Source organism: Salmo salar, chromosome 04, assembly GCF_965601325.2.
Source record: "Salmo salar chromosome 04, fSalSal1, whole genome shotgun sequence".
In the NCBI taxonomy this organism is placed as follows: Eukaryota; Metazoa; Chordata; class Actinopteri; order Salmoniformes; family Salmonidae; genus Salmo; species Salmo salar.
The window spans coordinates 64,561,322-64,586,930 of NC_138294.1; the positions used below are offsets into that span (position 1 = coordinate 64,561,322).

Consider the following 25,609-nt stretch of genomic DNA (forward strand, 5'->3'; position numbering starts at 1 on the left):
CTGGAGACTTACATTTCCCTCACTAACTTTAAACATCAGCTATCTGAGTGTAACCGATGTGAAATGGCTAGTTAGTTAGCGGTGGTGCGCGCTAATAGCGTTTCAATCGGTGACGTCACTCGCTCTGAGACCTGAAGTGGTTGTTCCCCTTGCGTTGCAAGGGCCGTGGCTTTTGTGGCGCGATGGGTAACGGTGCTTCGTGGGTGTCAGTTGTTGATGTGTGCAAGGGTCCCTGGTTCGAGCCCAGGTTGGGGCGAAGAGAGGGACGGAACCTACACTGTTACATTGGTGCCGTGACCCGGATCATTGGTTGCTGCGGAAAAAGGAGGTCAAAAGGGGGGTGAGTGTAACCGATGTGAAATGGCTAGTTAGTTAGCAGTGGTGCGGGCTAATAGTGTTTCAATCAGTGACGTCACTCGCTCTGAGACTTGAAGTAGGGTTTCCCCTTGCATTGCAATGGGTAACGATGCTTCGTGGGGTGTCAGTTGTTGATGTGTGCAAGGGTCCCTGGTTCGAGCCCAGGTTGGGGCGAAGAGAGGGACGGAACCTTCACTGTTACATGAGCAGCTAACCAATTGCTGCAGCTGTACATAGTCCATCTGAAAATAGCCCACCCAGTTTACATACCTCATCCCCATATTGTTTTTGTTTACTTTGCTGCTCTTTTGCACATCAGTATCACTACTTACACACCATCATCTGCTCATCATCATCTGCTCATCTATCACTCTAGTGTTAATCTGCTAAATTGTAATTACTTTGCTACTATGGCCTATTTATTGCCTTACCTCCTAATGCCATTTGCACACACTGTATATAGACTTTCTTTTTTTCTATTGTGTTATTGACTGTACGGTTGTTTATTCCATGTGTAACTCTGTGTTGTTGTTTCTGTCACACTGCTTTGCTTTATCTTGGCCAGGTCGCAGTTGTAAATGAGAACTTGTTCTCATCTAGCTTACCTGGTTAAATAAAGGTGAAATAAAATGTTAAAAAATTAATAAAATAAAAAAGATTGAGGTAAGAAAACTATTTAATCAATTTTAGAATAAGGCTTTAACTTAACAAAATGTGGAAAAGGTCAAGGGGTCTGAATACTTTCCGAATGCACTGTACATTACATCTAGATAGATAGTACTTATACATCGTGTTTTCAGTCATAACTATTATAGAACATGCGCTTTTAAACCCACCCCTCAGCTACTCTCAGTCCATCCCACCTACAGTATCTCCATAAACTGCCCTCTTATGATTTCCATGTGCCATATATTTTTCTGTGCTGTGATGTTTCACATAAATTCTGAGCCTGTCTAATAGCATAGTATCTACAGATTGTAAGTTACAGATACATATTTTTACTAAAAGTATTATATTGTTGATGGATGTCACGCTGGTATAAAGGATTTTGGAGACAGGCGCGGGAATACACAATAGGGGTTTTAATACACCCAAAACAAACACGTATACAAAAACACTGGGCTGTACCAAAGAAAATATCGAGGGTAAACCTCGTTGAACGCCACGGGACGATACCTGTAATAGACAATATATATATATATATATATATATATATATATATATATATATATAGCACGCAGCATAACAGCTGCACCAACGCATAGGTACTCACACCACCAACAGACATGGGAACAATAATCGACAGGACAATGGTAAACCAAGGACACACTTATACATTTACTAATCACTGGGAATAGGGGCCAGGTGTGCGTAATGAAAGTTCTGGAGGGATCCATGACAATGAATTGACAATGGTTTTCCAAATCTCCCAACAGTGCTATATGTAGGGTTAATGTTAGATAAATGTGATTTTTCAGCCCTTCATGAACCTGTGACCAGAAACAAGCTACAAAAATAATAATAAGTGATCTAATGATTCTGTCTCATCTTAGCTAAATCTGCAGAGCTGAGATGGTTGCATGCCCCATATACATAACAATCTGTTTGTGGCAAGAATTTTGTATAATAATTTAAATAAAAAAACTGTAAGTGTTGAATCACGCGTTGTTTTGCGGAATCAGCAGAATGAAAATCTCTTCCCAGCTATTTTGCAACCTGAATGACGCCGTGGACAACATTTTGGTCCTCAAGTAAAACTGATATGTTTTTATTTATTTATGCCAATTTTGGTCTTTAATAAAAGGCAGACAATCAAGTTCCCTACCTTCTTCCTCTTCCACTTGCCTCCTACATTTTTGCGGTAATGCTGCAATCAGTTGGTTGTAATTTTGGATAGAGCAAAAATGTCCATATTGTTAACTGCACATGTGACATAACTCCAGTGGTGTAAAGTACTTAAGTAAAAATACTTTAAAGTAGTTTTTTGGGGTATCTTTACTTACTATTTATATTTTTGACAACTTTTACTTTTACTCCACTACATTCCTAAAGAAAATAATGTAAATTCTACTCCATACATTTTCCCTGACACCCAAAAGTACTCGTTACATTTTGAGTGCTTAGCAGGATAGGAAAATTGTCTAATTCACGCACTTAAAGAGAAAATCCCTGGTCATCCCTACTGCATCTGATCTGGCGGACTCACTAAACACAAATTATTTGTTTGTAAATTATGTTGGAGTGTGCCCTTGGCTATCCGTAAATTTAAAAAACAAGAAATCGTGCTGTCTGGTTTGCTTAATATAAGGAATTTGAAATGACTTATACATTTACTTTTACTTTTGATACATAAGTATATTTTTGCAATTACATTTACTTTTGATACTTAAGTATATTTAAAACCAAATACTTTTTTACTTTTACTCAAGTAGGATTTTATTGGTTGACTTTCACTTTTACTTTAGTCATTTTCTGTTAAGGTATCTTTACTTTTACTCAAGTATGACAATTGGGTACTTTTTCCACCACTGCATAACTCCACCTTTCATATTCATAATTTCATTAATGAAGATTATTATTATTTTTATCAATTAGTATATTTGAATGTAAACATTATTTGTTGTAATATTTGTTCTGTCTTTTCTGGAGGATCAAACTGGAATTGCAACCAGCTTTGTATGGCTTGTTTTAGAAAGGGTGATATTTGAAAAATATACCATTTCAATTAACTGAATTTTTGAAAAAGGGGTGTGCCATTCTATCCAAGTTGGCTAGGTGCTAGAAACAAGGCAACCATGTCTTTCAGGCGACATCTTGTTTGTGGTCTTGAGTACACCACAGGGAATGATGAGGGGACAAATGATAGCTTCTAATGATTTGTTCTAGTAATTCTACATGAGATAGGACACGATCATTATTTTTTATTAAATGTGTTTTTGAATTCTCTCGGTTGCACTATACCATGATTCGTGCTTACTACCCACCTTTATCAACCCCATGGGAATGAAGCAACAAATTATAGCTCTCAGCAGCTGATGGTCGTGATTCCTTGTGAACGTGCTGTACTGATTTAGATATTTGTGTTAACAAAATACTGAATAACACTTGACTTAAGGGATACAGTTACAGTAAAAAGCATTATGATGTGTTCCTAATGCATTATAAGCCTTGTCAAAAGTATCTATGAACTGCTTATATTGTTTTAGTATCCTCTTATAATGAATCAAATCAAATCAAATGTATTTATTTATTTATATAGCCCTTCGTACATCAGCTGATATCTCAAAGTGCTGTACAGAAACCCAGCCTAAAACCCCAAACAGCAAGCAATGCATGTGAAAGAAGCACGGTGGCTAGGAAAAACTCCCTAGAAAGGCCAAAACCTAGGAAGAAACCTAGAGAGGAACCAGGCTATGAGGGGTGGCCAGTCCTCTTCTGGCTGTGCCGGGTGGATATTATAACAGAACATGGTCAAGATGTTAAAATGTTCATAAATGACCAGCATGGTCAAATAATAATAATCATAGTAGTTGTCGAGGGTGCAACAAGTCAGCAACTCAAGAGTAAGTGTCAGTTGGCTTTTTCATAGCCGATCTTTGAGAGTATCTCTACGGCTCCTGCTGTCTCTAGAGAGTTGAGAACAGCAGGTCGGGCACAGGTAGCACGTCCGGTGAACAGGTCAGGGTTCCAATGAGACCTCTATTAAGAAAGTGTCAAGTCTCTCCTGTGAACTCTGGTTTCCCTCAGCAATGCGAAGCTCAGAGCCGACAAGAAGAATACGTTTTTTTCAGCTCAGAACAAAAATACCATTTCAAGGAGCCCAGGGTCCTAAAAAACAAGAGAGGCATTGATGTACGCCAAGCACAGTGCACCTCACAAGTGAACAACAGAGGAGCTAAGTAAGAGCATGTGTGTGCATGTTCCTGTGTGTATGTGTGTTCACGCACCTGTGTGTGTGTGTGTGTGTGTGTGTGTGTTCAAATTAGGCATGGGACCTATAAACACAAAGTCAGCTCGCATATGGACAAATTGTCTGAAGAAACTGTTAGAAACAAGATGTCTCTTGGCTTACTTCACAACTTGGAAAAGAGACAGTGCTTTCTTCTCAGATGAACACTGTAACACAGAACAATAGTATGTTAGTGTGCCAGGGTTTATATTTAGCTACCCTTGTAGTGATGAGATGAATCAATGCAAATGCAGTCCAAAACAGGGAACGACAGTACTGTTGTATATCGTTTCTATTACTAAAGCACCATGAGGCAACGTACAGCGTATTCATGATCCCGCGGCTCCAGAGGTCTTTACTCTTGGCTCTGCATGCTCTCTGATATGTTTGTTATCTCTTATTGCACAAAAACAAAGGCGAAGTGATAGAGATCGCTCACAGCCTTTTGTACTGGAATATATAATATATATAATACTACATGCCATTTAGCAAATGCTTTTGTCCAAAGTGACTTCGTCATGAGTGCATACATTTTACATTCAGTGCATTTACATACATATTACATTTTTACAATATCCCTCCCCTGTGAGTGTTGTCATAGCAATGTCTGTATTGTTTCATGGTGATAATGTTGTACAGATTCCAAATATAGAGTGATAGGTCACCCAATCACAGAAAGCTAGTCTAGAGCTAGACAACTGTTTGACCATGTTTAGAACTGCTATAGTAGCCAGTTTCCCCAACTTTGGAATAAAATGGTCTGGAATGGAATCTAGCGGTCTACTCTAGGTACATTTCAAACAACAACAACATATGTCTCTTTCTGACCAGAAATATTTAGGGATTCAATACGATCACGCTTTGTCGACAATACACCTGTCACGTCCTGACCAGTGAAAGAGGTCATTTGCCATAGTAGAGTGGTCAGGGCGTGGCAGGGGGTGGTTGTTTTGTATGTATTTTGGGTTTTCTGTTTCTATGTGGGTTTGTTCTAGTTATCTATTTCTATGTGTTGGTTTTCATGTTCGGCCTGGTATGGTTTCCAATTAGAGGCAGGTGTCTTTCGTTGTCTCTGATTGGAAGCCATACTTAGTTAGCCTGTTTTTCCTTTGGGGTTGTAGGTAGTTGTTTTCCGTTTTAGTCGTAGTACCTGATGGGACTGTTGTTGGTCGTTTTCTTGTTTTGCTGTTTGAAGTGTTTTCATTAAAGAATTAAGAATGAGCACTATCCACGCTGCGTCTTGGTCTCCATTCCACGACCCCTGTGACAACACCATATAAAAGGTATTTTCCGATTGAGTCGACATGCAGCGTTTACCGTGAATACAGTCTCTGTGAACACGGGGACATTGCCTTTAAAACCTGAATTGCCCACAAAGCATGATTGGATTGAATTCTGGCCTAAGTCATTCCATTCAACAGTACATGTGGTAGAGGACACTAAGTAAATGAATATTCATGCAGCCTAGGTGACAGACAGATCTCGTCTGACACATAAGTCACTGAACATTAAACAGGGGAGAGATCCTAGCTGTCCCTGTAAGAAATGCATAAAGCTGTACCTGTAAGAAATGCATAAATCCTTTACATGCTACAGCATGAAATATAATCTGTATGGTGTCCATATTGAGTCTGAGGGTGTCCTTATATGGACACTGTATTTGCTAAATAAATAAAAGTTGTCAATTCCATTGGAGAGCCGAAGATCCCTTTTGGAACCTTTTCTTCTAAGTGTAGAGGCTTTCAAAGTTGAGTTTGTACAGCAGACCATCTGACAAAATACTGTTTTCAGTCAAGATTTTCTTTGTTTTGAAGATTCAACGTTTGACATTCAATGTTCAATCTTAGTCAGCCTCAAATGTTTAGCAGGCTGTGTAGAATGATCTCTCTCTCATGACCTTAATAATTAATTACCCAGTAACACAGTCTTGGAGACTTTTCTGACATGTAGGTTTCAGAGCCAGCTCTACACGGCCCATTGAAATATGGGTGAGCATTTCTCAAATGAACGTAGCCAGGGGCAAGGAAAATAGTCCAATTGAGCTAGGAAAAGAGTCCACTTCTTGGGAAACAAATGCATCTTATGATGGAGAAGCCAAGAGTTCTAGTGTATAGTATCTCTTTGGACTGTAGAGCAGCTGGAGACTATTAGGAGATCAAATGTTGGATTGCCAAGAGTGGAGGGGGGGAGAAGGAAAAGAGGCCACAGAGGTTGGTTTCTGACAGGACCACAGGAAAAGACAGCTCTCTGAAAGAGAGCCATCTACAACGTGTCAAACCCTCCTCTCCCCTCCACCCTTTGCCAAAAGTTTACGGCAACATGATTTCCCTTGTATTGACAAAGAATAACAATTGAAAGATGATTATTTGTATTGTTCTGAGGCTATTGAGGCTGTATTGTGTGGTCTACCTCTCAATCTAACCCTCACTTGTCAAACAATGATCAATAAACACACAATAGCTGTACTGTGAGAGAGTGGATATGGTGAGCAATGTGACAAGCTGGCTCTCTGTCAGTAAGCAAAAGTGGAAATCTCCAATGGCTAGTTACACAGGTTAGCAGTGCCATTATTGCAGATGAGCAATATCAAGTTTTTTTTATTGGGCTCACAACTTTGTCTTTAAACTCCTTAATGTACACAATCCTAAAACAAAGCCATACAGTCATTGGACAGAGCATGTGTTGGCTACTTACTACCTTCTCTTTCCTAATAGGGAAACGTCCTCCAGCGATTATTTTTTACTTTTACTGTATAAATACTGTAAAGTAGCCTACACACACGCTTTCAGCAAAATAGTGTTTTTTAGACACAACTGCAAACTTCAAGGTGTAGGACATTCAAGGATGGGCTCCCGAGTGGTGCAGTGGTCTAAGGCACTGCATCTCAGTGCAAGAGGTGTCACTACAGTCCCTGGTTTGAATCCAGGCTGAGTCCCATAGGGTGACGCACAATTGGCCCAGTGTCGTCTGGGTTTGGCCGGGGTAGGCCGTCATTGTAAATAAGAATTTGTTTTTAATTGACTTGCCAAGTTAAATAAAAAAAGAGTTGTTCTGATGGGAATCTGTGATGTCATCGGCCTCCTTCCTTGCTTCATGAACAATTTGAGGAACAATAGAGAACAAAAGAGGCAAGCCCCCCCCCCCCCACACACTTGTACTATATGACTAACCTGGACCCCCCATTGAGATGTCTTTTGTCAAGTAAATCAGGTGTTAATGAGGTGAAAAAGGTGTAAAAAAAAAATGAGTAGGGGACCTTGTGCATTTCAGGTAAAATAGCAACTCAATGTTTATATCCCAGGACAAATTAGCTAGCTAAATAGGACAAATTAGCTAGCAAGTGCAAGCTAACTAGCTAAATTGGCATAAATGTTTAATGCTTTTCGACCTGTCCCCAAATTAATATAATTGGTTCAGTTTGTTTTTATATTTTAACCTGTGTGTGGTGATCGAGTTTGCCGGTTTGGGTTCCGTGTTAGCCAATGGCAACGCAGATGCTCGTTGGCGGCGTGAGCAGTGTGGGTGCAATTAATTCAATAATACTGATTTCAAAATGTATTTTGCAAAGCTCGCGGTGTAGTCAGCCTGTTACAGGATCAGTTGAACCTGGATGTAAATCGATTACATTTGATATATTTTGAAGTATTATGATGCATGCTATTCGAATATATATGTGTTCCATTTGCAAGTCTGGATAATAACACAGCATATAATATTCAAGAAAATGTGAGAAAGCAAAAAAGAGAGATAATCATGCCCTGTTATCAAAGGAATTCTAACCTTTTCAAGAGCAGGCTACAGTTAACGTCCTTGGAAAACCCCATCTGCATTGATTGTGTGGCCGTATAAACTACACCGCTTGAATGTCACGATGATTACGATGGAGCGAAAGGAGGAGATTGATTGACTATATGATAGCTAGAAAGGGAGGAGCCAGGTTGCCAAGGTGAATATAGACTACGTTATTCTAGCCCTCATTACCAAACACTACAGCGCTCGTAATTGCCGCTTATCGTTCATGAAAGGCGATACCAAGGAACCAGAGGAAGTTCGCGTGGAACGGAGGCGTAGCATCACTCACTGAATGACTGCATGCTGTGGGGATGGAGAAGAAGTAATTTGCGCTCAAGGCAACAGAACAAATACTTTATGATATCTGTATTTACTTTATTGATAAATACATCCGAAACACCTTGGTTCACCGGTTTTTCTTGCTGTCATAAACTGTGAGCTCCATTTCAGGCCATTTCAATGGAACGGAGCGAGTCGTGTCTCTGAGTTCAGTCCATCAGGATAACCTATCAGTGCGCAAGGAGACGCACTGGCAACAAAGGTAAACGAGTTGTATTGACATTTTCATGATCAGATGTTATGGAAATGGAAGCTGTATCTCACAACCTGACATTCATCAGGTGCGCATGCGAATTAAGTATTGTTCATTCATTCATGGCGTCATGCACCCATTATTTTAGAGGGGGCTTGAAGTAGGCTACATGAAGATGGTGTGTGTGGGGGCACATAAGTAGAAGAATTTTGCATTTTTCAAACACCTGAAACAAATTTTTCCTGCCATCTAGAGCCACAATCATTGTTCCTAATTCTATGTAAAAGCTATATCTATTTTTCAACAGGTTATCTTAGCTAAGATAGTAGGACAAGCTACTCTAACTTGATTGATAGCCTGAAATGGCTTGATAACAATTATGGGGTTGGGAGGCACTATATATATATATATATATATATATATATATATATATATATATATATATATATACAACCCTTCAAATGAGTGAATTTGGCTATTTCAGCCACACCCGTTGCTAACAGGTTTGGGAAGGTTGTATGCAAAATAAGCACAGGACAACCAAGCTCTAAGAACCATATGGTTCTCAGAATGTTATGTGCTAGCTGAAGTGCTGAGCAAATCGTGATTTTTGAGGTCGGTTCGGATTCTGTTCAATAATTTTTTTTTTAATATCACGGATTCCGTATTTTTTTTTATATATTTCTTTACATTAAGTGCACTTTGCATTATGTTGTTTGAATGCTGTAAAAACACAGAATAAAACAAAAGTCCTGTGATGGTAGTGACTGCCCATTACTGCTTATCACTTAACCATAATTTATTCACATACTTTTACTTTAATAAAATATTTAAGTTGTTGTGTATATTACATTTGTTTTATTTGATGACTTTATAATTTCATTCCAAGTCATCATCTCATCTCTATAGAGCTGCTGCCAATGCTGTCTGACAAAATCACTATTTTAATAGTTCTTTAAAGTAAATAAGGCATACTTTTATTACAGCTGAATACCAACTATCAATCACTTAGATCATGTATTTTCAGGTAGAGCCATCTCTCGAAGCAACAGCTCCTTTCTATATCACCTCATGATCAAGCATTCTTCTCTCTTCAGTAGAAGGCATAAAAGAAACGCAGACCAGACAAGTACATGCGCAATGGATTATGGTCATTGTAGTTAATTACCACATTTTATGCACTAAACTATCTAGAATATTGTCCTGTTGGAAACTAAAACACTCTCTACTACATCGCACAGTTCAGGCTGGATCTGCTTTATCTCTAGAAAAACTGTGCGATGTGTGCATTGAGCTCACAGAAAAAAACGAAACAAAATGCAATTCAAATAATTGAACCGACATTGGTTAATTAGTTGTTTAAAAAAACGAAAAATAACCAACATTTTGGTTAATCGCTCAGCACTAGTTATCTGGGAAGGATTAGCAGGATTGGGTCCCCTTTAGCGCCCATATAAAGGGCCCTGTTTTCCCAAAGAGATCTATGTACTGTTCTGATCCTTCCTCTCTGATGTGTGAAACTGATACTCACCCCTTGAGGTCACCATCATAATGATGCTTGAACAGCTGAGATCACTTACTAGACAGGCCCGTGTCCATTTTTCTGATATTGCAGTGCCATGTTTTGAAAATATTGCCTATTTCATAATTCATAATGATGGACCCCTCCACCCTCTCTCCTCTCTCTGTTTGTTGAGCAGCATAACGTCGGTAGTACCCCATAAAGGTGCTAGAATCCATCGTCTGGGGTTCAGCGCACCAGAGGGGGTACTCGGAATGCCTCGGAACCCAGCGTGAGTGTGTGGAACCCCTGGGTCTGGCCCTGTGTCCTGGAGGAGGCAGCTGTGGGACAGACTGGCACGTCACGTGGCGCTGCACTGCCTGACCCCTATCCAGGCCTCACCCCTCAGAGGGCCCACTCAGTCTGCCTGGTGGGGAGAGGAGCAGGCACTCAACCTCAGTGAGAAGGAGGAGTAGTGCTCTGTGTTTTTTTGTGATCAGAGTTTTCTTAAGCGGTGATTCTTCAGGATACCTGGACGGTGGATGTGATTTAGACTATGAGTTTTGCAGTGAGACTGGAGTGAGAATGTAGAAGATCACCTTGTTTTACCTCTGAAGAACCACAGGACATCTGATTTGAAGTGACCTGCAGGCTGGAAAACAACTGATAATACTTGGCCTTTGGACTAGAGAAGAGCCTCTGAGACAGTGCTGTTGTAGTGTGTGTGTGTGTGTGTGTGTGTAAGCACACTAGATACCCGGTCCTCTTAACAGAATCAGGGCTGTTTTGTCACACTGATATAAGAGGATTACAACTCAACAGAAGACTACACATTCAACCAAACTCCTCAGGAGACTGGAGCCCTATCTTTCTTTTGAATGTTTTCCCTTGTCTCCTCAGTGGCAGCCAGTGCTATTTGATTTAACGTATCTTCCCAAGTCCAGTTGGCTCCTCATTTCACGCACCTCGGTAGTTCCAAGTCAACTAGTTCCTCGTCACCATGGTGATGTCCCAGGGCACGTACACCTTCCTGGCCTGTTTCGCTGGGTTCTGGTTGGTGTGGGCTCTCATCATCATGCTGTGCTGCTTCTGTAGCTTTGTCCAGCGTCGTCTGAAGAGGAGGAGGGAGGAGAGGCTGAGGGAGCAGTGTCTAAGGGCCCTGGAGATGGAGTCACTGGAGTGCCTGGGCACGGCAGGGTTGGCTGGGTACCCTCCATCCAGAGAGCCCCTCCAGTTCTGCCCCCCGCTGACCCTCTCCCCACCGCTCCACATTCCCCGATCCCTCCCCCAGGGCAGCTGGGCCTCCCCACAAGGTAAGGTACTCATTCTGTAACACTACTTTTTTTACTTGAATGTTCTATTACACTCACACACACACACACATCACTGGCCTGCTGCACAGGAACAGGTGCGGAGGACAGGATTGACTGAAGCTCCATTAGCTGGAGCAGCCCCTCCACCTGTGGCTTCCCTCACTCTGTCTTCCAAATTAACAAATACACACACACACACACACACACACACACACACACACACACACACACACACACACACACACACACACACACACACACACACACACACACACTATGACAAAGTAAGATTGCTATTAGACTACAGTACCTTCAACTCTTTAGCTCGTTCTTGCTTATGTGTACCTACACTCTTATAAAAAAAAGGGGTTCTTTATATTGGATGAGATTAAAGAAACCCTTTACTAAAAAAAGGTTCTATATACAAAACGAGTGACCTACACGACTTTGAGTGTGGTATGATCGTCGGTGCCAGGTGAGCTGGATCCAGTTTCTCAGAAACGGCCGACCTCCAGTGGTATGCAGAATGGCATCTCTGAACGTCGCTCCTTTTCACCGATGGGCTATTGCAGCAGACGACCACACCAGGTTTCACTCTTATCACTATGAACAAGAAGAAGCGGCTCCAGTGGGCACTCGATCACCAACACTGGACAATTGAGGAGTGGAAAAACATTGCCTGGAACATGACAGCAAGTTCAGTTTACTTGAGTGGCCTGGTCAGTCCCCAGACCTCAACCCAGCGTCTTTGGGATGAGATGGAACGGGCTGTTCACAACATGAATGTACTGCCCTCCAATCTGCAGCAACTGCATGATGCCATCGCGTCAGCATGGACCAACATCCCCGTGGAACATTTCCTACACTTTGTAGAATGACCTGAAGAATTTAGTCTGTTCTGGAGGCAAAGGGGGGTCCGACCCGGTACTAGATGGGTGTACCTAATAAACTGGCTGGTGACTATATATCCATATTAATGATGTTGTTGCATGATTTTACCTGGTCAGAATAATGGCTAGCTGACGTCCGACACTGTTAGCTCTCTATGGCAAGGTGAAGATCAACAACATTGTTGCTGAAGTCTGAGTGGCAAACATCAAAGTTCATACAAATCTGTGCTGTTGCAAACGAACTGCTAGCTAGACGCAAGAGGAAATCATGTGTTTAATAAAAGCATACACTTAAGTGATAATGACCTCGAAGCCGGTGTTTGGAAGCTACTGTATATTGGCACTGGTGTTGTTAGGCCCGAGATGAAGTGGAGGGCTGGCAAACCTTGTCAATATATCCTCCAAACACCGGCTTCGAGGGCATTATCACTTTTGCACAACAGGTTAACTTAATATTCAAATAATGATTTACATATTTAAATGTAACTTTATTTTGATAAATTTATTCATACTATTTCATCCTACCACATGATATAGTCCCGGCACAACTCTAGGGTTGCTACCCAAGGCTGGTCGGTCGTTCGTTCTATCGGTTTGGTTGCCAGCCGTTCAGTCTTTTTGTTCAGTATCTATGGACACAACATTTAACACACTATGTTTTGCTCAGTCTGGCAGTAACCCAGAACTATTGGAGGCAGAGGATCTCTCTTTCGGCTGCTGCTGACAACAAAGGCAGTTGTTCTTCTACATCATAATAATTATATGGCTGCATAGCATTTTGTATTCATTTTGTCAGATTAACTCATGCTTATTTATGGAACCAGCCAAGCAGGTAGCCCAGCGGCTAAGGAGTTGGACCTGTTGCCGAAAGGTGGCCGGTTTGAATCCCGGGCTGGGCGATGGAAAGAAACAGGAGAAATTGATCTGACAACTAGGGGGCTGCTGGGTTCACATCCTCAAAACATTCCCCTACCATTGGGCCCTTGAGCAAGGCCCTTAACCCCACAATATGCTCTCCATCCAGGGGCTTGAACCTGTGCTCATCTCAACTGTATGTTTGAGTTCTGCTGGGGGTGGGTGGGGGTGGGGGGGGGGGGGTTTCGATGGGAGCAGAAGACACATTTTTGTTGTTCACTCTAACTAATGGACAAAGTATATTGTATTGCATTGTATTGTAAGAAGTCAACCAGAGTTGATGTGGGCCATCATTCAAACAAAGAGATGCCCCCCTGGCCACCAGTGCATATGTCCAAACTATGTTTGCATATAATGATACTATGTTGTTACTCTTTAGTCCATTATTTAATAGTTAATTAAATTATATTCATAACTCAAAATATTACTATTCAATAGTAGTAGTCATTCATAAAGGGCACTATGCAGGGTTCAATATGGAACCATTTTAGTTCAGTCAAGAAGAACCTCTAGGGTTCTGATCAAAGAAAAAAGGGTTCGATATAGAACTTTTAGGGGTTCCATATATGAAGCAAGCGATAGAAGCCTTTTTGGTTCTATAAGGAACCTTTTTCTCTAAGAGTGTATGCAACTCTTTACAGCTTTCACATATTGTCCCTTTCCAGTTCAATATGAAAGCAACATAAATATACAAAGAGCATAACCCACGATACACCTGCTGTTTTCTGTACATTACAAGCTACAGCAGTGACAGCAGGGACTCTAAAGGCTTTTTGCTGTTGGCTTTCATTGTAGCTTTCTGCGTTCCTTTGTGGGTGACATGGTGACAGTTAGCGCTGTAGCGTAGGCAGTGCGTGGGCAGAGCGGTGACAGAGATAGCAGCACAGCAGCCAGCGCAATGACAGACTGCTAGCAGCTCGACATTTAGTAGGCGCCAACAGCATAGCAGTCAGTCAGTGGAGTGAAAGGTAAGCTAGCAGAAACCATTGAAATAGACAGAGAGCGAGCAAGCACAAAAGCCAGATAAAGGAACTCAGTACCAGGGCAGCAGGACAGGGTGGTTAAGGTGAACACCTTAAAGTAGGAGGAATCTGCTCATTGGGAAGACAGCCACTTATAAAGGGAAATACATTTTTAAGCAAGTAAGTTAAGAACAAATTGTTATTTAAAATGACAGCCTACCCCGGCTAAACCCTAACCCGGACGACGCTGGGCCAATTGTGTGCCGCCCTATGGGACTCCCAATCACAGCTTGTTGTGATACAACCTGGAATCAAACCAGGGTCACTAGTGATGCCTCTAGCACTGAGATGCAGTGCCTTAGACCGCTGCGCCACTCGGGATCCCCTCCCCCAAATGACATAGTGTCAAGACATAAAATGGCCACAAAATGATTGATACTCAAGGCACAGCTTGTGTTCAGAAATGTAATTGAACAAGCTTCATTTACATTTTAAATTTCCATTTTCTCATGCTGAGATCCATCGGCCTCCAGCATTGGAGAGGGCTTGTTCCAATAATACCTCCCACCCTGCACCCTGCAGCTGCTGCTGTGCTTACGTCATGGGGCTGTCCTTGGCGACAGTGGTGGGCCCCGGAGCCCCAGGGCCACTGAGGCTGAGATTAGCAATCATGTCCCTAGGGGACATGGCTCTGCTCTGGGCTGTCCCTGAGCTCTGGGCTGTCCTCCACCACCCTCCACGGCCCTGCCACCCCTCTGCACTTGTTGGCCCTCTCTTTGTCCAGAGGCGTTGCTGACACGGGAACAAACATGACCACCTGGCTCATGAAACATTCCTTTCATCTCCCAGTGGAAATAGCTCCAGTGCTCTGGGCCTCTATTGTTACTGTATGGAAGCCTGCTTAGTGTTTATTTATACATATAGAGGCTGGGGCTAATATTACAAAGGGGGCCAGAGCAGGGCGTTATGAACATGTGGTGGAAAAAGGGATCATAACAACATTAGTGTAATTGGTTGTGGAGATGTAGACATACGCAGACATGTACATACAGCAGATCTAAACATTAGTGTCACCATGATGACACTTCCAACACATGCTGTCGAGGATTTCCATATCAGACGTTCTATATCCTCAACATCAATTGGTTGTGTTTTTAGTGAGCAGGAACATTTCTTCCAGTGGAAAAACACTCTGAAGTGCAAAGTGGTATGGCTCACTGCCTAGAATAAATAGTAGTATAGACAGACTGTAGGTGCGCTTTGAAAGAAATGGAGGCTGGGAAATGGAGTTTATGATTAAACCATGTTATCCATGTTATGACCATGTCTAAGCGCACACAAGTACCTCTCCCTTTACCAGGCTGGGTTTCCACACATTACTAGAGAAGTGACAACACTAGAGGAAGTACCAGGTGTGGTCAGAGGCTCTGAGACAATCATGTCTCGGAGCTCTAAATCAAATCAAATCACATTTTATTTGTCTCTGTCACGCTTGTCGTTGGAAATGGAGGACCAAAACGCAGCAGGTATGTGTATGCTCATCTTGCTTTTTAATAAATACAAAATGAACACCAAAATAACAAAGAACGAACGATCAACAAAAACAGTCTGTTAAGGCACAAGGCTAAACACAGAATAATCACCCACAAATAACAACCACAAACACACCCTCATATATGGGACTCTCAATCAAAGGCAGATAGACAACACCTGCCTTCAACTGAGAGTCCCAACCCCAATTAACCAAACATAGAAACAGACATACTAGACAAATCATAGAATACCTGAAAACCAAACAGTGCCCAAAAACCCCGGAATACTAAAACCAAATGCCCCTTCAACAAAACACACCACCCCGAACCACATAAAACGAATACCCTCTGCCACGTCCTGACCAAACTACAATACTAATTAATCTCATACTGGTCAGGACGTGACAGTACCCCCCCCCCCCCCCTTAAAGGTGCTAACCCCGGAAGCACCTTAACAAAAATAACCCCAAGCAACACCAAAAAGAAAAATTCCCCCTTACTAAAGGGAGGGAAGGGAGGGTGGCTGCCGTCAACGACGGCACTGTGCTACACCCCCCCTCCCCAACCCACCTATCTCTGGAGGTGGCTCCGGCTCCGGCCGTTCCAGGCTGTCGGGGCAGTCGGGCAACTCGGGGCAGTCGGGGCAGTCTGGCAACTCGGGGCAGTCGGGGCAGTCGGCAACTCGGGGCAGTCGGGGCAGTCTGGCAACTCGGGGCAGTCGGGGCAGTCTGGCAACTCGGGACAGTCTGGCAACTCGGGACAGTCTGGCAACTGCGGCAGTTCAGGGCAGTCTGGCCACTCCGGCAGTTCAGCGCAGTCTGGCCACTCCGGCAGTTCAGCGCAGTCTGGCCACTCCGGCAGTTCAGCGCAGTCTGGCCACTCCGGCTGTTCAGCGCAGTCTGGCCACTCCGGCGACTGTTGACTGGCGGGCAGCTCCGACGACTGTTGACTGGCGGGCAGCTCTGACGACTGTTGACTGGCGGGCAGCTCTGATGACGACTGTTGACTGGCGGGCAGCTCTGACGACGACTGTTGACTGGCGGGCAGCTCTGACGACGACTGTTGACTGGCGGGCAGCTCTGACGACGACTGTTGACTGGCGGGCAGCTCTGACGACGACTGTTGACTGGCGGGCAGCTCTGACGACGACTGTTGACTGGCGTGGCTGGGTTTACGCACTTGAAGGCTAGTGCCGGGAGCGGGAACAGGACGAGTCGGACTGGGTTGACGCACTTCCGGGTCCGCACGAGAGACAGGAGCTGGAAACCCAGGGCTATAGAGGCGCACAGTCGGTCTTGATCTTACCTCCTGCACAACCCGTCTTGGCTGGATGGAACTAGTAGCCCTGTACAGCGGGGGTGCTGGTACAGGGCAGACTGGGCTGTGCAGGGGCCTGATGGTAGCCGTGCGTAGAGCGGGAGTTGGGTAGCCTGGTCCTCGGAGGCGTACCGGCGACCAGATGCGCTGCGCAGGCATCCTCCTACCAGGCTGGATGCCCGCTCTAGCACGGCACCTGCGAGGGGCTGGAACAACGCGCACCGGACTGTGCGTGCGTATGGGTGAGATAGTGCGCTCCTCAGCGAAACATGGCGCTCTCCACCCCATACGCTCCTCCATATAACCACGGGTAGCTGGCTTCCGGCTCTTCCTAGGCCTAGCCAAACTACCCGTGTGCCCCCCCCAAAAAATGTCTTGGGGGTGCCTCTCGTGCTTCACCCTCAGCGCGTCCATGGCCTCGTACCTCCGCCTCTCTGCCTTGGCTGCCTCAATTTCCCACTGCGGGCGGCGATAATCCCCAGCCTGGTGCCAAGGTCCGGCCCCGTCCAGTACTTCCTCCCAGGTCCACTTCTCCCGCCAGTCCAACTCGAAGTCCCTCTGCTCCTTCTTCTGCTGCTTGGTCCATAGTTGGTGGGTGATTCTGTCACGCTTGTCGTTGGAAATGGAGGACCAAAACGCAGCAGGTATGTGTATGCTCATCTTGCTTTTTAATAAATACAAAATGAACACCAAAATAACAAAGAACGAACGATCAACAAAAACAGTCTGTTAAGGCACAAGGCTAAACACAGAATAATCACCCACAAATAACAACCACAAACACACCCACATATATGGGACTCTCAATCAAAGGCAGATAGACAACACCTGCCTTCAACTGAGAGTCCCAACCCCAATTAACCAAACATAGAAACAGACATACTAGACAAATCATAGAATACCTGAAAACCAAACAGTGCCCAAAAACCCCGGAATACTAAAACCAAATGCCCCTTCAACAAAACACACCACCCCGAACCACATAAAACGAATACCCTCTGCCACCTCCTGACCAAACTACAATACCAATTAACCTTATACTGGTCAGGACGTGACAGTCTCATACACGTGTTTAGCAGATGTTATTGCGGGTGTAGCGAAATGCTTGTCTACGGACAATTCCTTCGACCTCATGGCTTGGTTTTTTGCTCTGACATGCACTGTCAATTGTGGGACCTTATATAGACAGGTGTGTGCCTTTCCAAATCATGTCCAATCAATTAAATGTACCACAGGTGGACTCCAATCAAGTTGTAGAAACAGCTCAGGGATGATCAATGGAAACAGGATGCACCTGAGCTAAATTTAGAGTCTGAAAGCAAAGGGTCTGAATACTTATGTAAATAAGGTATTTCTGTTTTTTATTTCTAATAAATTTGCCAACATTTCTAAAAACCTGTTTTCACTTTGTCATTATGGGGTATTGTGTGTAGATTGATGATGAACAATCAATTTTAGAATAAGGCTGTAACGTAACAAAATGTGGAAAAAGGGAATGGGTCTGAATACATTCCAAATGCACTGGATATTCTGAGATGATCAATAGCCCAAAACAATGAGATCATCTCTTGATGATATATTCATTACAATCGACATGATTTGTTTCCCCTGAAGAGAAATGTCTGATTCACTCTAGGGCAGGGGCACCCCGAACAGTATTGGCTGATTCACTTTGGCACTACAGTGTGAATCAGGCACAAGTCCACTACCCATCTACCCGCTTTCTTCTAATCTCCTCTACTCCCACCTCTTCTGTTCCTCTGGGTTTTCTCTCTGTGAGCTGTAAAGGGATTGAAGACAGATGATTGTGCTTTAATACATCAGTAAATTAGCCTCCCACTTGTGGCTTGAGTGTTCCTGTCAGACAAATATCCCATTAATCTCTCTTCACACTGTGTGTGTGTGTGTGTGTGTGTGTGTGTGTGTGTGTGTGTGTGTGTGTGTGTGCTGCGCGCGCACGCTTGTGTGTGAAGCCATTTAGCACTATAAAAAAACTGTCAGAATTGAGTCATCAAAGAAGCCTTTACTGTAGGCCACTGTAGTAATCAATGGAATGCTCACCGCTCAACGTATGTTGATTCACAGTTTAAAGGCAAAGCTGTAAGTGTAGGACTTGGCAGTGGTATCAGTAACTCCAGATGTAAAGTCAGTCATTTGAGCTGGCTGAGGCGTCAAAGGAGTTACATTAACATTATGTAATAGCCAGTCAGTTTACCAATGATGATCTCCCACACAACCCTGTCCACAGGAACCCATAGGTCTACTGTGTCGATGGAAAAGGGGGAACTAACATACGAGTGTCTGTTTCTCCCCAGAGACGGACGTGTTTGGGAAGCCCCCCTGCTACGAGGAGGCTGTTCTGATGGAGGACCCCCCTCCCCCCTACTGTGAGGTGCTGGCTGACAGCCGGGGGGGCACCTACACCAAGCCCACCCCCGAGACCTCCAGGCTGGAGCAGCAGGAGCCTGAGACCTCCAAGACTCCCCCTGTCACGGTGTTCTCTGAGCGGGGCTACTCCTCCCTGATCCGCCTGCCCACCGCCCGAAGCTGGGACTCCCTGGGTCACCTGCTCTCCACAATGGACCTCAACCACAACACCCTCCCCACGGAGCCCCTCTCTCTGCAGGCCCAGGCCACCGTCACCATGCCCTGCGAGGGCCGGACTCACACACACCCAGAGCTGGGGCTGAGAAGTATCCATGGGCTCCAGGGGCTCAGGGGGCTAGAGCAGAGCTGTGGCTTGCCCACAGCCTTCCCTCTGCTGGGTCGCAGCACGGCCGTGTAGGCCTGACTAACCCTCCTGGAGGTGGGGGTCTGACTGGAGCTAAGGACACTTGGTTGAGGTAGAGAGGCGCTGGGTTGGGTTTGAGGAGTTGCATCTGGGTTGTAGAGTTGGACTGATGATGAAGGGGATAGGGGAGGAGAAATATCGTTCAGAGGTGTTGACAGAGTGAGATGGGACACCCTTTCTAAAGATGGTCTCTCTTCCCAGCCTTCCTCTCATCCTCCCTCCATTATCTGTCTCTCTCTCTCCCTCCATCTCTTTCTATTCTCTCTATCTCTTTAGTTGTGTTGATCTCTCTGTTCTCTGCAGCGTCGCAGCCTGATGCAGAGCAGCTATTATATGAGTCTGCTGTTGCCATAGCTCCCTGGAACTGTCTGTTGCCCATGACACCTTGGGCCCCTAGCGACCTCTCCTCTCTCCTCGCCGAGTTTCTAAAGACATTTTCATAGCCTTTCTTTGTAAGACTGCAGGTTGAAAGAGGGGGAAATCTTTAATGACCTGCAGTAGCTCTGTGTTGCTGTTTCTCTTGATGTATAGTATGTACAGTGAAGGACCAAGAAAGACATGTTGGGGCATTCAGCCCAAGTAACTATCGCCCTGCTCGGAGCATTGCAATGTGCAATGGAAACTCTGTTTTGTATTGAAAAAAAACTATTCTTTAGCATTCTTTGTCATATCTTCAAGATGTTCTGAAGTGGACTATGAATATCAATTTGATAACCCCCAGCTGGGGATTGTTGCTCCTCAGTGTACAGCGACTGCGTGTGTGTGTGTGTGTGTGTGTGTGTGTGTGTGTGTGTGTGTGTGTGTGTGTGTGTGTGTGTGTGTGTGTGTGTGTGTGTGTGGTCGCTATCTGTCCATGAGGGAAGTGTTTTATCAAGATTGTGATTGTGAATCCATTTCTTTCTTTCTCTCCCTCCATCATTATCCCTCTGTCTTCATCTCAAGCTACTCATCAGGCAAGATGTGTCTGTGAGACGCTCTCCTTCACGTTGCCATGGGGGTGCTACAGTACATATAGCAGACACCATCACAGAAAATGTCATCTGTCATGGTAGAAAAACAAAGCTATCACCATGCACCAAGCAATTGCAGAGATGGGATTTCTGTTCCTTTTCCTGATTTAAAAAAAAAGTTTATTTAGCTATGAAATGCTTTTGCAGGGGGAAATGAATCTATCAAATCCTGACCTCTCTTACTACCCTGTTAAGCCTATTAGGAACAGTGTTACCACCAAGGTCCACCACTTTGTTATTAGCTGTTATGTAACCCAATTCAATCACATTACATAATCCACTGAAATTAATGGAGTATTTGATGGCCTGGGCTTACTTGGCAGTACCCTTGAGATGCTCGGACAAATTAGGAAGCTTGTCAGTGCAAAGCTGAGGTGCTGTCCTCAAGGAGCTTATATAAATGTAGAGATAGGGAACATACAGTACCCAACGCCAGGAGAGACAGAGATGAGAGCGAGAGGGAGAAAGAGAATGAGAGAACTACTCGAGGCCATTCCTGCAGATAGAGATAATGTTATTACTGAGAGGTAAAAAGTATTTCAGTTTGAATCTATACAGACAATGTCACAGTTTGTCCTTGGTTCTATTTCTATATTATGGTAGTTTGTTGTTCTGTGTAACATAGCATTGAGACGGTCCATTAAGTTTATTTCGGATGCTGATATTTAAGATATTTTTCTAACAAAAGTATAGTCTACAGCAGGTATTCCCAAACTGGGGCAATGCTGTCGGGGGTACGCCAAATAAAAATGTGATTCGCATTTTATTTAAATATATTTAAAAAAGAAAATTTTCTTCACATTTTCAAACAATCCATTTATATTTTCCAACTTGGCTATATATTTGGGTGAGTTTTTTTATCGCCTGAGTAGCCTCGTTACACTGTCAAAAATAAAATGAAACCATCTAGCGTTCAGCGAAATAACAACACAATGTCAAATACAGGTAGCCTAGTCAAATAATTAACATCCAATCACATTAACCGTTACTCTTTTGCGGGAATTCCACTAACAGTCCATATGTAGCCAAACGTAGCTGCTGCTCATTCCATTTGCTCGAAAATTGATAAATGGTTAAAAAAGTAAGGCCCGCGTCCATAGAGACACATACCAGCTCTACTGGTAGTACTACAGTACTACACCTGCACCTGTCGACAAGTTGTTCTGCTTCCACGAGCACATCCAATGCTAGCATCAGTAATTCTACATTTGTTGTTAGCCCAGCTAGCATGGAAACTGACAGTTGTGAATCAGATGTAACTGAAGAGCTACTGCCCCCTTACCCGGGAAAGCACCGAACAACAGACGGGGACGTTGGACCATCGAAGAGGCGCAAATATGATGAGAACTACATTGATTTGGGGTTCACTTATATTGGGAGTAGTGCCTTTTCTCAGCCACAGTGTATTATATGTGCAAAAGTACTATCTCACAACTCGATTAAACCTTCACTCTTGTGCAGACATTTAGAAACAAAACGTGCCAATTCGAAAAACAACCCACTGGAGTTTTTTTGAGCGAGAATTAAGACAACTTTCAAGTAGTAAGACATGTATAAAAGCAACAGATACCATTAATAAGAAGTGGCTAGAAGCGTCTTAAATGGTGAGCTACCGAGTGGCTAGGACAGACAAGCCCCATACTATTGTGGGGGACTTCATTCTTCCTGCTGCCGTGGATATGGCTGGGGGGAAAGGCCCAAAAAACTATACAGACAAGGTCTTCATCAAACAACACTGTTTCACAACGCATCAGTGACATGGCAGGAGATGTTCTGAAATAATTACTGCTTTGCATACAAGCCAGTGAATTCTATGCATTACAGCTGGATGAGTCAACAGACGTGGCGGGCCTGGCACAGCTCCTGGTATATGTCTTATGTTTATTAAGGAAGACATCCTCTTCTGCAAACCACTGGAAACCAGGACAACAGGAGAGGATATTTTTAAAGTATTGGACAGCTTTGTGACACAAATGGACTTTGGTGGTCAAGATGTGTTGGTATCTGTATTGATGGCACAAAAGCCATGACAGGGAGACATATTGGAGTGGTAATGCGCGTGCAAGCAGTGGCTCCCGACACTACTTGGGTACATCCACCGAGAGGCTCTTGCTGCCAAGAGAATGCCTGACAGCTTGAAATACGCTTTGGACACTACAGTGAAAATGGTTAACTTTGTGAAAGCAAGGCCTCTGAACTCTCGTGTATTTTCTGCACTATGCAATGATATGGGCAGCGACCATATAACGCTTTTACAACATACAGAAGTGAGCTGGTTATCAAGGGGCAAAGTATTGACATGTTTTTTTTAATTGAGAGACAAGCTTAAAGCTTTCTTTACTGACCATAATTTTCACTTGTCTGACCGCTTGCATTCTCACACGACTGGCCTATCTAGGTGATGTTTTTTATCGCCTGAATGATCTGAATCTAGGATTACAGGGACTTTCCGCAACTATAATCAATGTGTGGGACAAAATTGAGGCTATGGTTAAGAAGTTGGAGCTCTTTGTCTGCGTTAACAAGGACAACACACAGGTCTTTCCATCATTGTATGATTTTTTGTGAGCCTCATTGAAAATGCAACAAGCGGTTCTGTGAAAATTGAATTGAATCAGAAGCCACTGCCAGATTTCTGGATTGGGCTGCACTCAGAGTATCCTGCCTTGGCAAATTGCGCTGTTAAGACACTGATGCCCTTTGCAACCACGTACCTATGTGAGAGTGGATTCTCGGCCCTCACTAGCATGAAAACTAAATACAGGCACAGACTGTGTGTGGAAAAAAACTGAGACGCTTTCCAATACAATCCAACATTGCAGAGTTATGTGCATCCTTTCAAGCACACCCTTCTCATTAACCTGTGGTGAGATATTCACCATTTTTGATGAACAAATAAGGTTTTATATGTAAGATGGCTAAGTAAAGAGCAAAATGATTGATTATTATTATATTATTATTTGTGCCCTGGTTCTATAAGAGCTCTTTGTCACTTCCCACGAGCCGTGTTGTGACAAACTCACACTCATTCTTATGTTTAATAAATGTATCGTATAGTGTGTGTGTGGCAGGCTTACAATGATGGCAAAAAACTACATTTGTGAGTGTGCTGATCCTGGTGCTAGAGGGGGTACGCAGCTGGAGGTTGAATGTTTGAAGGGGTACGGGACTATAAAAAGTTTGGCAACCACTGGTCTAAAGTATATAGAAAATTGCATTGAGACAATCATTTGAAGAACTTACAGGCTTTTCTTTTTCAGAACAATCAAAACAAACAAGTGATGCTGATTATCATGGCTCCTGAATGTACTAATTCATGCTTTAAGTGTAACTGAAAATGAAGACTATTTAATTTGTGTTTCTATCCATGCTTGAAGTAATGTTGAATATTATTTTGACAAAGGTTTTGTCTGTTTAATCACACAACTTGTCACATACAGTACTCTTGATTAACTGACAATTGCCTCCCTGAGCTGTCATGCATTGATTCCAGTTTATTTCATTGTACCACGTTTGTTTTGTTTGTGCTGTTTTTATGTTCTGTCTTTCCTCTCCCCCGCAACAGGAGAAGGAAAAGACAGAGGTGTATGCCACTGTCCTCCATCCTCTAGTGGCATACGTGTTGCTAAGTAACCACCAGGCCAGAGCGCTAGCTAGTGTCTGTTTAGAATGCAAGGGAACATCAGCTGTGTGGCCAGTCAGTGCATACTCATTCAGAGCACATTGGGGATGGTGCACATGGCTAGGATACATGGCTTCTATCTACTAGTGTAGGACTGGGACTGTCAGTCGTGTCTGACGACTGACATCCACAGGGTTTCCCTCCCAGGGCTCGCTAAACACGGTTGGAACTGGAACTTTTTGTCTAGCTGTCAATGTGACAGCCATTTTGAGGAAATCGATAAAATGCCCTGATGGAGTGGACCGTTCCTCCAATATTGGATTGACATCACTGTGGGAGATCCATCATTTGAGGATATATCCAAATACCATCCAAGGGAGCATATCTGTCCAGATAGGCTACGGATTGATTTGGCCTAAAGCAGGAAATGGCCCTGCTATAGTATGGACTCTCAGTGACTGACATCCCACACATACTGTGAATATACAAACTGTTTTGCTGTGAATAAATGTACATACAACATGTAGCATGCAAAGTATTCTCTATACGTCTGACTGCAGGAGCTGTTCTCTGTTAGTCACTCCTACATCTGCTGCTACTACTGTACTGTATGGATGTGTAAATAATTGCACTCTATTCCCTATATAGTGCACTGCTTTTGATCAGGGCCCATATAGACATTACAGTGCATCCCAAAAGTATTCATACCCCTTGACTTATTTCACAATTTGTTGTGAATTCAAAACAGATGAAATAAATAAAAATCTCACCCATCTACACACAATACCCCATGATAATGACAAAGTGAAAACATGTTTTTCGAAATGTATTGAAAATAAAATACAGAAATATCAAATCTACATACCGTAAGTATTCAAAACTTTGTAGAAGCAAATTTGGCATCGACTGCAGCTGTGAGTCTTTTTGGGTAAGTCTCTAAGAGCTTTGCACACCTGGATTGTACAATATTTGCACATTATTCTTAAAGAAATTCAAGTCAATCATTGCTAGACAGCCATTTTCAAGTCTTGCCATAGATTTTCAAGCCAATTTAAGTCAACGCTGTAACTACTGTAGGCTACAAAGTAGTTACAGCTTTATTTGCACATTATTCTTAAAACATGTC

General features: G+C 43.4%; 1 protein-coding gene across 1 annotated transcript; it reads left to right on the plus strand.

Moving 5' to 3' along the window:
• Positions 1–11,131: 11,131 nt before the first annotated feature.
• Positions 11,132–19,845, plus strand: LOC106603484 (proline-rich protein 7). Its single transcript, XM_014197243.3, has 2 exons — positions 11,132–11,444; positions 19,376–19,845. Exons 1-2 carry the CDS (start codon positions 11,132–11,134, stop codon positions 19,843–19,845), a joined length of 783 nt encoding a protein of 260 aa, XP_014052718.1.
• The last annotated feature ends 5,764 nt before the right edge of the window (positions 19,846–25,609 follow it).

Bases quoted from the DNA above. Each gene is read 5' to 3' on its own strand.
- LOC106603484 (XM_014197243.3), top strand. From the start codon at position 11,132: ATGGTGATGTCCCAGGGCACGTACACCTTCCTGGCCTGTTTCGCTGGG. The intron at 11,445-19,375 runs GTAAGGTACTCA...GTTTCTCCCCAG, and splicing joins CAGCTGGGCCTCCCCACAAG to AGACGGACGTGTTTGGGAAG.